At 36.7% G+C, this 13987-nt stretch overlaps 1 protein-coding gene across 3 annotated transcripts in view; it reads left to right on the top strand.

The window, feature by feature from the left end:
* Positions 1-13544, top strand: part of LPIN1 (lipin 1) — a 49061-nt gene extending 35517 nt beyond the window's left edge. For 2 of the 3 annotated variants that reach the window (XM_058020860.1, XM_058020859.1), the window contains 6 exons: positions 1528-1676; positions 3312-3398; positions 4788-4940; positions 6779-6893; positions 9033-9136; positions 9975-13544. In XM_058020860.1, the coding sequence (XP_057876843.1) occupies positions 1528-1676; positions 3312-3398; positions 4788-4940; positions 6779-6893; positions 9033-9136; positions 9975-10134 (768 nt within the window). In that variant the 3' untranslated portion in view covers positions 10135-13544. Of the gene's footprint in view, positions 1-1527; positions 1677-3311; positions 3399-4787; positions 4941-6778; positions 6894-9032; positions 9141-9974 lie in introns of those variants that run through there. The other variant, XM_058020862.1, reaches the window with a different exon arrangement.
* Positions 13545-13987: the final 443 nt, after the last annotated feature.

Raw genomic sequence — 13987 nt, 5'->3', positions numbered from 1 at the left:
TCTCTTTTTTAGCTAATTGAGAAGTTGCAAAAAAGATAATGAAGAAAAAGATACACAAAGAGTGTTAAATTCCTACAGGTCTTGGGAAAATGAACACGTAGCTTCTCAAATAGAATTAAACTCTGCATATGTATCTTTCTTTAGGAGTGGGAAGTGCCCATATATGGTCCCTATTCCAGCATTTGTTACTGTTTGTGAACATGAGGGGATTTTTTTTTGAAATTTACATGACTGTGAAACAGAATTTTTTTGTTTATTTGTTTTGTTTTGTTCTTTAAATCAATGCCTAATATACACACACATGGTAAGCTTCTGGTGCTGTCTTTTAGAACACCTCTACTGAAAGCAATAAAATTCAGTGTGACCAAATTGGGTTGTCTGTTCGGATGGCAGGTGCCCAGCCAAGCCACTCTGTCACTCCCCTTCTCAATGGGACAGGGGAGAGAACATAAGGTGGATAAACAAAGAGAAAAACAAGTATATTCTCTGCTTCCCACCAGTGAGGGATGCTCAGCCACTTCCTAGAAAGCAGGGCTTCACCTGTGGGAGGCAAACATTGTAAAATAGCAAATGCCCCTCGTTGCTCCTCCTTTCCTTAACTTTTATATCTAAGCTGATGTTGTGTGGTAGGGAATGCCCCTTTGATTAATTTGAATTATCTGGCCTCCCAGGATCCTGGCCACCCCCAGCCCCTTGATGGGGGAGGAATGTTGGAGAGACAGTGCTGCTGCTGTGCCAGTGCTGCTCAGTAGTGCCCAAAACACCTTTCCAGCTGTCAGTGCAAAGCACAGCACTGTGATGGCAGCTGTGGGGAAATGAGCTGCAGCTCAGCCAGACCTATTACAATTTCCACCCCATTCCTTACTATTTATATCGCACTCAGGTCCCACATACTTGATATATCTTCTAATTGTTCCATTGTTTTATTTCTCTTTATTGAAATCCCTCCTTACCCACAGATTCAACTTAACTGCATTCTTAAACCATCTCTATACCAAACATACATTTCATTGACTACTATCCTATCCTATCCTTTCATAGATACATACTACTTTCCCATTCCATGGGCTTCCTCCACCCCTCCAGATCCATGACTTGGGCTCCATTGCATCAGGATGGATGGTCGGGAGAGGAGAGCAGCATACCTGATTGTTAGCACCAACACTGGTCCAGCTCGGGTCATCATATCATTTCCCTTGCCCCTTGCAAAAGTCATTCTTCATCAGTTCATGTTGTTGCTTTTACTTTGCTTCCTGCAGCCTACAATTTACACCACAGATTACTTTTCCCCAGTGTTAAATCTCCCTGGGGCACATCCTGGTTCTCCCTATCCTTCTGAATTACCCCCCAAGTACACCCTGATCTTTGGGCAAAAAAATCCCACAAATGGATTTGACTTGATGGGAGGAGAAATCCACACCAGCTTCCCCAGCCAAAAACACCAAGGCAATGCTCATGTGCAGCTTTTACACTGTGTCCATTTCACATGCTTAGTTTGTTGATCACCTTGCTGCTAATGTCTTGCAGAAAAGCTTAAAGCTCAAGAATGGCCCCAATGATGTGACCTTTAGTGTTACAACCCAGTATCAAGGCACTTGCCGCTGTGAAGGCACCATTTACCTATGGAATTGGGATGATAAAGTTGTTATTTCTGATATTGATGGGACAATCACACGGTGAGTGCATGAACAGAGAGAGACTTTATATACAAGGATTTTCCTCTTTAGTTTAAAGGAAAATATAATTACCAAGGAGTGTTAATCACAAAATTTTCATATACAAGTGTTTTGGGATGTTTTGTTTCTTGGTTTTGGGTTGTTGTTGTTTTTTTTTTTAATATTTTTAATTTTTACATTTGGCTTTCAAACAATACAACAATCTTTAGTTTAATTCCTAATTTAATAGACACATGCCATATGTACCCATTATTTGTTACCTGTTGGTGTTTCATGATAGTATTGGAGGACCTTCTGCAAAATCTTGACCTTTTTGTTGCATCACACTCATGATGTAGGTAGTAATTAAAAGGAGTAATTAAATATGAAGGAGTAATTAAAAATAAGAAACATTAATTTTGTTTTAAATGGCACTCCTGGGGCATTCCAGTGTTAGGCATATTACTTAGAATACTAGACTCCAAAATCAATGTCAGAGCTAGAATCTGATGGAAGGTTTCAGATTAGTACTTGGGGTAAAACTCATAATTTTGGAGTGACCAAAAGGATTTACTGACTTGCTGGTTTCTATTTATTTATTGTATTTAACACTAGGGAAGACAATTGTCTGTGTAACAGGGAAAGCATGAAATAAAAATACAAGCATTGTCTTTTGTAGTGAGATGTTTAATTGTTTTGAAATTAATTTATTTCAAAATCAAACTTAGCTATATCTAATTAGGAAAAAAAAAGGAAAAATAATTTTCACGAGCAGTCTGTGGGAAATTAAAATACTTGATTTAGACTGAATTTCTCTTCTTTCTTGTGATTTATCTGTTGTATGTCAAACTTCTCGTTTGATGCCAATGTAAATTAACATCTCTCCCCATTTAGCTTTCTTAAGCTTCAATAAAGTGAGTGGGATCTATTCTCTCTGCTGTTGATCTGCCCAGAGTTATTGAATCACTTCACCTTACAGTGCTGGTGCAAATCTTTCCTAAGCCACAGCCCAATGTTTCTTGCTCTAAGATGCAAGTTATTCAGGGTGTAGACTTCTTACTGTGTATCTGTACAGTACTTTGTCAAGCAAGATGCTCATTTACACTATTTGTTATTACAGTGTAAATATTTTTCTATCATATGAAGCCAGAAATACATTGAAGCCAGAAAGAATATTTGAAAATAGTTTATGCCTGACCAACTCCTGGCTTAATGTGGAGAAGTTAGTTTGAAATAAGCTAAAATGTGACTTACCTTATACTTTAAATTTCTCATAAATGTCCATTATGAGAAGGTTTGGTTTATTTAGAAAACAACATAAACCTCAAAAATTATGTTTAGCATTGGTGGCCTCCTAGAGGTCTGAGTGATGCTTGTGTGCTGTGACTTCTGTATTACCTTTTGGGGCACAAGCTTATCCATCTTGGGGCACAGCAGCAATTTAAACAACATGGCCCAGGATGAGCATGTCAGTCTATCTAAAAAAAAAAAAAAAAGGAAATAAACTAATTCTCTTCTGATGACAATCAGTTCCTTACAGAATACCTTTTTCCATTTGCAGGTTCCAAGTAAGTTAGTGGGATTTGTATTAGACTTGACTGTTATTATAAGTATGGGGATTTTTCAGCTCACTTATATTGTTTTTCCTTTATTTAGGTCAGATACTTTAGGTCATATTTTGCCAACTCTTGGCAAAGACTGGACACACCAAGGGATTGCAAAGTTGTACCATAAAGTGAGCCAGTGAGTATTCAGTAAATCTGTATGCATCTGTGGCTAGTGTTTATTCATTTGTGTGTAAAAATTTAAATTTCTCTGGGCTTCTCTTAACCTATAAGGGTGTCAATTTCATCAGTGTCTTCTTGTTTTAGTGATGCTTACACAGTGTAAATGTCTCCTGCATGATATGCAGAGCAAAACCTGCTTTATGACAACAAAAGCAAAAGCCCTCTATCTGTGAGTTTTTCTTTTATTGCAAGAATGTCAGCTTTTCTTATAAATTACCATGAACGTGTGACGAGCCTCTGGTACACATCACAACTCTCCTCTTGGTTAATCTGATTTGTTCTGTGTACTAGAGTTCTGCTAAGGCTCGTTTATTGCTTTTTATTTTACATGGGTGATGAATTATAAATTATGGATGTTGGAATCTAAATTATGCCAGAGACACTTCTCTGCATGTTAGACAAACGTGTTCGCAGAAAAGACAGGACAGTCTGGGCATTCACATGCTGAGTTTTATGTACAACCTCTGCATTACATTTGGTGGAAATGTTAATTAATTTTTTTAATTGCAGTTGTTATTTCTGTGCCTACCAGCATTATCAGTTGTTAGGGCTTTGATGATCATAAGCATAGGGGAAAAAATAGATTTGAGTCATGTTGGTTTTCAAATTACTGAGTTAATTATGTCGTGGCTATATTACAGTGGAACTCCATATAAATGCTTAGTAGTTTGATCTAATGACCATGCGTGTACTGAATATAGTCTGTCTTTGTTTTATGAAAATTATTTTTCAATAGAAATTGGAAAGTAAGCTGCTAAGTTGAGCTACTATAAGATAGGATTCTGTTCTAACATGAGCAGAATCAAAGGCAACCTGTGACTTACGCCAAAACTTTCATTTCAGTGTCAGGTTAAAGATTACTTCTCATACTGTGTTTTGAAGCTCAAGTTGTTCCAGCTTGAGAAAATGTGTTATTGCTGGACATCTTTTTTTGCAGAGGCCTGAGAGGCAGAAATGCAACACTGTTAATACAGCAAAGGCCAATAGACCATTGTCTGCTTCATGCCAAGTGTTTTCCTCTTTGCAGATGTCTTTCCATTTAATTCTAAGGACAATGGTTCCACCACACAGGGGTGGAAAGATAACCATAAGGAGTCGCAAGTCCTGAGAGGAGCAGAGATAAATGAGCCCTCTTCAGGTGTAATCACTAAATGCAGTGGAGCTTGATGGGTTTTAATTACCGAGTGTTTTGGCATAAATGTTTTTACTTCTTTTAAATTAAGTCTGGGTTAAACATACTATTTAACAGCCACGATTTGATTCATGTAAAAGTAAACCCTCAAAATTATTACTATCTAGACACCTGCTTTATTTTTAAAGTAGTTTCTTTTATATCTGCTCACAGAAATGGATATAAATTTTTGTACTGCTCAGCACGAGCTATTGGAATGGCAGGCATGACCAGAGGATACTTGCACTGGGTCAATGAAAGAGGAACTGTGCTGCCTCAGGGGCCAGTTTTGCTGAGTCCAAGCAGCCTATTCTCAGCTCTTCACAGGTAACGCAATTTTGCTTTTACAGAGACGGAAGTGGAGTCTGGATTATCAGCTTTTTTGAGTCGGAGTGCTTGAAATAATTAATAATTTAATTTTTTTTACATATTGGTGCAAAATTTAATTAAGAAATTTTGTTAGAGAAAGACCAAAATTCAGTAGTTGCTCAATATCTATTTTTGCCTAGTTTATATCTTAGATGTATATTAAGGCACAGCTGTGTTCACTGTTTACCAGTAGGTACAACTTGGTGACTTCATGTGTTTAACATTGTGTGTTCATATTTAGAGAGAAATGTCCACATTTTTGGCATATTTCTGTGGACATTTTAATAGCAATCATTCTTGTCTTTACCTGTAAGGTGTCCCAGTTGGCATAAGTATATTTTTCTGGAAGGTTATTTCTTGATGGATTTTGAAGAAATTAATGTGAAAATGAAATGAACTTTTTATATGCCTGACTGCACTGTGGGATTCTATGAGGACAATGTTATCTTTCCTAGGTGTTGAACTGTGGGGAGTGAATAATAACAGCACAGATTATGAATATTGTACCTTCTGCCTAATTCAGTGAAGCATGTCAAGTGATTACTGAAAATATTTTAAGCTGTTAAAAGCTGCTGTGACAAGATATATTTCATTAGAATTTTTAATGGAAGGTTGTTCAGATGTTCTCCTGATTGAGTGACATGCTACAGGCTGTCTTACCAGTCACATTCTAAATATAAGAAACCATGGAGGTATTAGAGTGCACTTCTCAGACTGATTAAGTAATAAATGCAGTGAAAAGTAGTTACTGCTATCTTATACTCCTTGTATCTAGAAATGCCTTTAAAATGATACTCCTTTTGGTACCTTGTTTAGACTAAGGAATGCCCATCTTTCAGTGTACACTATTGTAACTGCTGAGGTGTGTGGGCAATAAATTACTTCACTGTTTAATCCGTAAATTTAATCCTTGTAGGTTTGAGATCAGCTGTATGTGAGGCTGAGGAAAGGTGGTTTTATTCATCTTTTGCACATTCTCAGGCATTGATTTATACATGGATCTGCTGTTCCAAAAGGTTGCTTTACTCCCATGAAGCTTCTGTACTATTCACATCTGCCTTGACATTTGTGTTGGTACTTGGATCTTGGATTCTGAGCTTCTTAAGTGTTTCTGTGTCATGCTGGCATCTTCCTATGTTATGGGAATTCCAGACTCTGCCACCTGTTTAGTCCTCTTGCCAAGAGAAGTTGTTGTGAAAGGGCTTTTGCCCAGAGATGAGAACTCCTGTATTCATTAATGAATTCTCTGTTCTGCAAGAAGTAGCTGAAGAGAAATAGAAGATTCCTTTATTCCTTAACTTTTGCTAATCAGCAGTGGTGGAGAACCTGACTCTAATTCTGTTTTAACAGTTTGAGGTGCTTCTAGCACATATGGTGATTGCAATCCTTTTAAAAATAAAATTAAAAAAAAAAAAAGCACCATAAACAGTGAGGGCTGATATAATCTATGAGCCATTCTGAAGTTCTCAAGAGGCAGTTTACTTGGTGAGAGTTTATGTCTCATAAGGATTGATTTAGCAGATGCTCCCTGTAATCCAGTATCCTTGCTCAGTAGTCATCATTGTAATGTAGGCTTCAATAGAGGTTACGTTGTTTCAGAGGATTTATTTTCTGAGCCCATTGTGTAAGCTTGGGAATATTGTTTTGTCTTCATGGGCAATCTGACTTCTAAAAGATTTATTGGAGAAGAGTGGATGCTATGCAGCAGTATCTAGAAAATGTTGAATAAAGAAGATAACATGGTTTGTGGTGTATTTCATGTGTACTTATTCAGCTTCCCTTTTTTATCTTTTCAGGGAGGTCATAGAAAAGAAGCCAGAAAAATTTAAAGTTCAGTGTTTGACAGACATCAAGAATTTGTTTTATCCTAACACAGAGCCCTTTTATGCTGCTTTTGGAAACAGACCTGCTGTAAGTAATCGCTGAATTTATTTCTATTGCAGAGAACAGAAATGTTGCTGTTATTTCATGGTTCTGTTGTATTAGAACCTAGAAGCTTTAAATGAGAATTAAGCACATTTTATTAGGCCCTGTACAAAAGAAAGTATTAAGGTTCTTCCTCAAAAATACCATGATGTAGGATTTAGAGATGGAAGAGCAGCAAAGTAACTAGGTTATATCTGCATAAATTAGCAATTAAGCTTGTGTAGAAACAATGATCTCATTTTAATCCACACAGATACAGTGGCAGTGAGGTAACTGTGGGCAGACAGAAAATATTCCAGATTAATATTGGTGGGACTTACACTTCTCTAAGTACACTCAAATAACCTTGAATGTCCCATTGAAGTCAAAAGGTTCCACTTTGTATGGAAAGTGATATATTGGACATAGAAAAGGATATGTCCAATATGATATATTGGACATAGAAAAGGATAGAAAATGACGTATTAGACATAGGAAAGGAAAGACAGATCTGTCACCTGTTGGCAGACTGGATATTTGGGCTATAGAAGGCTCCTGCCCTGGACCAAAGAATGCTGTTAAGCCTCTAGAGGAGGAAACAGTCTCATGGGCTTGGGCTGAGGGGGAACCCTGGCATGTAATTACTCCTTCTTTAAAAGCATTATGTCAGAGCTTACAGAGCTCCTCACTATCCCATTGCTGTACTGAGCTGTTATATTATAGGCAGCTTAGTTTCCATTATCAAGGCACCTTTAAACATAGGATTATGAAATAACATTTTAAAAACTTCTGTAATGTTGTATTACAGATAATAACTACCTCTAGTTCCATTTTTATTTGAACCTCAGGGAAACATGCATTAAAATAATGATTTTATTTCAATATTATTTCAAGTAAAACAGTAAGTTACTGTTTCTAAAGTTATTACTGGTAGCTCACTCCTATGCTTGCTGCCAGAGTGCAGGCTTCAGGTGTGCAATGTGCCACAGGTTTTGTATAGCTCAGGATCACAGCTTTCTCAGTTTTCTGCTCTGGGTTTTCTGTTGTTTTTCTGTTTCGGTTTTTTTGGAAGTTGGTTTTTTGTTGTTGTTGTCTTGTTATGTTTTTGGTTTTGATTGTTTTTTCCAAGAACAAACTCAGAGAAATTTCTGTACACATGGGTGTTAGAGGTGTAGACAGTGTGTGGACTACCATGATGCTGAATTCTTGAAATGACTGCTCTTCTCTTTTGTTCAATTACTTAATTTTTTGAACAGTCTTTACAATATAGAAATAATAATAAACTTTGTGGTTTCATTAATGTTCAACTTTTTCACTATTTTGGCTTTTGAAACCATGATTTATGTTAGCAAAATGGAAATTGGTTTTGCTCTGATCTTTTGGGAGATATTTTCAACTTTGATGTTGTTGAGCTTTTCTTCAGAGCAGATCAAAACTTACTTATTGTTTTCTTTAACAATCTGAATTTTGTAGAAGGCATTCTTAATTCTGACTTCTAATTGTACTTCCCATAGTTGTATCTGCATTACCTGCTGTGGCTCACTGCTGCTGTTTTAGCATATATTTCTTGTTTTCCCTTCTTTTTCCCTTGTTCTGACATGGAGTATGCCATATGAGTATGCCACAAATCTGAACTCAAGAGCTAAGTGATGGCTTTAGTATAGACATAGTTCTTACGAATTTTGTGACCTTGCCCTTAAAGAATAATTCCTGTTTTATGTGTCAGTTACATTTTAACCTCTGTATACTGTTGTAACATACTTGGTACAATGCACAAAGGGCATTAAATATTCTCTGAAGGAAAAATGAAGGTGTTAATGTGCTCTTACACCAAATGTCATTAGTTCTTTACTGAATGTTATTATTGTGTCAAGGGAAGTTACTGAAAAAAATGAACATGATTTTGATTAACAGTTTAAACTGAAGTGGCAAACTCCTTATCTAGCAGGAAATTGTCTGTTTCATGAACATTTCATTAGATTGACCTCATTTGTAACATAATGGAGAATTTCAGGCACACAATAACTAGGTGAATTTAGTACCAGTTCTGTGTAAATATGTTCTTTTGTGTAATATATTACAGCAAGATTACACATGATTTTGCAAAGGCGGAATCATGATTTTTCTTCTTTTTTATTCTTTTAGGATGTTTATTCATACAAACAAGTGGGGGTTTCTTTAAACAGGATATTTACAGTTAACCCCAAAGGAGAACTTATACAAGAGCATGCAAAGACAAACATCTCATCGTAAGTAATCTCTTATCCCTAACACTTCATGGACTAAATTCATTTACTCTAACTTATGACTCAAGTTGCCCAAAGATCCATTCAATTTTAGTAATTAAAGATTCTTTATAATTCTTCAAACAAAACAAAAAAGATTTAGATTAAAATACAGACTTTCCACTTCCCTTCAGCTAAACTGACAAAAAGATTTTTTTTATTTAGTATAATAAATTCCATCTACTTTAATAATGTAAAATATTTAAAAGTGGATGATTTAGTCTGCATAAAAATGAGACTCACTAGTTTGCTGATACCATCTGCCTTTTCAAAATTTCCTTTTCCTGGATCTCCTATCTAGAAGAGCCAGAAAACAAAATCTGAAGAGAGGGTCAAGTGCTTCCAGAAAGATGCTTAGGCACTGGTAACCCCTAGCACTGGAATGGCTTTTAGTAATGTTAAGTGTTGGTGTCTTTGATTGAAGGGCAGCCATATGTGCATAAAATATGAATAATCAATTGAGCAGGGAACTGCTTGAGCCAAGCTGGACAGAAATGGAGAGGCAGAATGTGGTGTTTGAATATTTTAGCAGATGATCATGTGTAAAATGGCATCTGTTTCTCACTAGGTAAGTATCATTTGTTAGAATTAGCAGATTAGAATGAATTTCTTATCCTGACTCTGAATCCTTTCTGGCAGCTGGGCACCAAAATTAAATTTAGTTTTATTGCTTTGAGGAGGGTGACTTGTGCACTTTGTCTGTTTATAAATGTAGTAATGCCTTAGTGGTTGGGACATTAAAAAAATTCAAAATAAAGATGGTCTGAAATGGTTCAGCATTCTTTTTTTTTTTGTTTTCCAGCTATGTCAGACTCTGTGAAGTGGTAGATCACATTTTCCCTTTGCTGAAAAGAAGTAATTCTTCAGACTTCCCTTGTTCTGACACCTACAGCCAGTTCACCTACTGGAGAGAACCTCTGCCACCATTTGAAACTCAGGATGTACATCCAGCCTCATCTTAATCACATCTCCAAATTGTTGGTCTCACCTCGAAGACTGGGTTGGCTTGTGTTGAAAGGACACCACTTGGCTTTTGCTGTTGACAGTTCAGTTGGGATCTGTGAAGTTGTGAGCATTGTATTCTTCTGCTGTGAGCAAACTTAGGAATGCTTTTTCATACTTACTTAGGTTTCCAGGCAAGGGGAGTCTTGTTAGGAATAGGAGTTGCTTTTCTAGGTCCTTTCCCAGTTCCTCAAATTTTGCCATGCACTTTCATTATATAAAGTCAATTAAAAGTGCAGTGATGTTGGGGTTGCAGGTAATCATGCCATAAGGTTGTAAAGTGATTCCACTTCTGTTCTGCATCACTGAAGCCATCTTCCATCCTGTCAGAACCCCTTGCCAGTAACGGAGCTGAAAGTGCTCACCATTCCTGACATTATCTGGTGACACAAACAGGGATTACAATCTATATAGCAAAATCCTTCTCTCTGAAGGAGCAAATGATTCCTCCTCTCTTCCTTTGCTTGACCAACAACTGTTTGTTTAAGAGTTAATTACTGGGCTAGGTCCTCAGCAGATGTAAATCAGTGTAGCTGTCAAAACCAATTGAGACGTGTTTGATTGATTCCAGCCTGTTTTGACATGGGACACTTCTGAGGAAATAAATTATATGTATTCTAAATTGAAAGTAAATTAAACAGGGTGGCCACATTCTTCCAATCTTTCTCAGTTTGAGAACTATCATACTTCAGGAGTAGCTTTTTGGATCAAGGTCCGTGTTCAGGTGGAAGATACAGGCTGCTGCGGATAGTGCCCACCTTACTGAAGCGGGTGATTTTCAGTAAACACATCTTTCCCACACGCAGTGTGCAGAGGTTGAAGATTTTTTACTGAGCCAAAAATAGTAAGGATTTTATCAAAATGGAATAGTTTTGTTTGAAATATTATTTTGGTTAAAATGTGAATTTTGATGCTGGTGAATGGCGCATCTCAGGTTTTTACTGTATGGATGTTTTTGCTTTGTTTTGTATCATAAAGAATGGATACTTTTAGTGCAATTTACTCTCCTTTAAGATAATGAAATTTCCTTTTTTTTTTTTTTTCCATATTTATCCAGACACAAGCTGTAGATACTGCTTTTGACAGCCTTAAGACTGAACTGTGTGCACTAAAAGCAATACTGTGGATCAGTTGATAACATTTTCCAAATCGTCTGCCTTTACACAATGTGGTACTTAAAATATGGACTCCAAGTGCCCACATGCCAAATGATTTCAAATATGTTGTAGATAGGAAAGAAATTTTTTTTTCCTTTTGGATTATACTGAAAAGTCTAACTGTTCTCTGAAATGCTGAAAATGGCATCATGGGCTTCTATGTATATTGTATTTCAGTATGACTACACTGGTGGTTCCCAAGCTGTGGTCTCTGCCAGCTTGTGATCTGAGGCTATGGTAAGTGTTTTGCAGCTGCTTTGTAATGTTTTCACTTAAGAGTTTAATAACAGGAAGGAAGAGTGGTCCAGGAGACATTTTAAGATGTGATTATGGTTGTTCATCACCCAGAAATTTGGAAATGGCTGCTCTGTATCACATTTCTTTCTTATCAACAAATTCTGGTTTTGCGTGTCAAGAGTGATCGCAATGTAGATAGGATGGGAACACTCTGGTAGGGATTTTCTAAGTTTTACTGCTGAAGACTTTATCTGGGTTCTAAGTGGGCCAATTTATGATTTCTCTGTGCCTTCAATAGTAATGAGAACATGTGCAATGCTTTACATAGCTGCAGTGTGCAGTGGAGAGCCCTCCCTAAGTCTTCCTTTCATATGAACATTGCTACTTCAGGAAAGGTAAATATCTGCTTTGGACATATCAGGATTAGACACAAAGAGGAAGAAATGTTTGTTTGATATTTGTTTGACAAGTGTTTGACAACCCAGAACTGATTATGTTCTCTTGAAAGTTTAAAGAAAATGCAAATATCTTTTTACTTCAAGGTGTAAGAAATATGGGATAGATTTTCTGAAAGACAATCAGTGGGGATTGCAGATTGCCAAACTGAGATGGTTGCATCTCTAAATATAGCCACACTTTCCTTTAATTATCTATTAATACTTGTCATTAATCATTGAATAAATGGACAGATGTACTAGCTGCATCCTATTTAAATTCTGTTTTGGTAAAGGCCTATTTCAATGCATTTATTATATAAAATATATAAAATAAAACTAACTGTTCTCTTCAGTGAGAGGTTGTCAGTTTTGTGGTTTTTATCCTTAACAGTAGTTAAAATCTATTTTTCCAAGATGGTACATGCAGCAATTCCCACCAGAAAAGATGGTCCCTGAAAGTTCTCCACAATTAAAGCCTGTGATATATTTATTTATAACTTAATAAATAGGCAATCTAGGGTTGTTTCTTGCCTTTAGTATTTAAAACAAAATGATAATGTGAATAAGGAACTGTTTTAATTGTCAGATTGTGGCCAGAGTGCATTGCTGGTACAGGTGACCCTGAGGTGCTGCAGAATCTGTCCCAGAGTTTTTCAAGATTTGATTAAACAGGGTTATGGCTGACTTGATCTAGTGTTGGTATCCATCTGCTTTAAGGCTGAAGTTGGACTGCATGACCTCCAGGGGTCCCTTCTGACCAACTTTTCTGTGATTCTGTGACGTTCAAAGCTTCGCTTCTGAGTTGCTGCATCCCCCTTTGTATCTGAAATTGAAATATAGCTGAACACTGTCAGGAGTGTGTGTTGCTGTAACTTTTATCAAATTTACTGACAAAAAAACCACTTACATGAAAATCAAGGGTTTGACCTGCTAGAAACATCACCATACTTTTCCAGAACGTATAAGACATTTTGATTTGGTAGCTGAATAATTTTAGGGTAATATTTAAACTGCTTTGTTAATTCATGTAGCAGAAAAAATATATTTAAAAAATGCTACTCTTTCTGTGAAAGAAAAAAATCAACCTTGCTTGCAGTGTAATGCTGGTTTTTGTTACAGAAAGAATATGTTAACATAAGTATGCAGACACATTAGATCACAGTATATTCTATTCATACAATACACAGAAACTAGAATATGCAGCAGTGAGGAGTGACTAATGTTTATTTTCTTGATGCTGATGACCACACCACTCTAGCTGGGTCATGGGAGGGAAAGAATGTTGTACTTGTGACATTAGTTATGCTGAACATAAACTGTTACTGCTGTAATTTGGGGAAGGAGGAGAAAGAGGTATTGGATATTTTTTATTTGTAGATATGGTTTGTTATTATTTGAAAGACTATTTATATACAGTGTTTACTCTGTAAATGTATGTGCTACTGCAGTGATGAAAATAGTTTTAACACTTCATTTTGATCTGCTGAATGCAACAAGAGTAGAAATATATATTGTAATAAAGGCAAAAATAAATTTTTTCCTGACTTTCCTATTTTTCTGTGTTCTTTGATAATGGCAGAGTGCTTTTGCAGAACTGCTGAATGTGTAAAGCATGGCTTTTGTATCTCCAGTCTCCACTGCCTGTTTTTAACTGGGGCTATCCAGTGTATCTTATATTATTTTTGCTGTTCAGCTGCAGTGTTTTGCTGAGAGCCTTTTAAATCTGAAAGAGTTTACTGAGGGAGATGGGGCCAGGATCTGGGCTCTGGCTGTTTTGGGACATGGGAACAGCACCTTGGAGCCAAGAGCAACCAGACGGGAACTGGAGCAAATTGGAGCAGTCAGGAATCCTACCCCAGCCCAGAATTTTTTGAATCTTCCTTTTGTCTAATTCCTAGTGTGACCTAAGCAAAAGCTGCCCATCTGTTTTGAGTGGGGATGCTGTCCTCCATCCATGGCAGTGAGACCAGATAGCCTGTTTT

This window comes from Melospiza georgiana, chromosome 3 (genome assembly GCF_028018845.1).
Source record: "Melospiza georgiana isolate bMelGeo1 chromosome 3, bMelGeo1.pri, whole genome shotgun sequence".
NCBI lineage: Eukaryota > Metazoa > Chordata > Aves > Passeriformes > Passerellidae > Melospiza > Melospiza georgiana.
The sequence above is the reverse complement of the archived record's forward strand: the minus strand, read 5'-3'. Positions and strand labels throughout refer to the sequence as shown.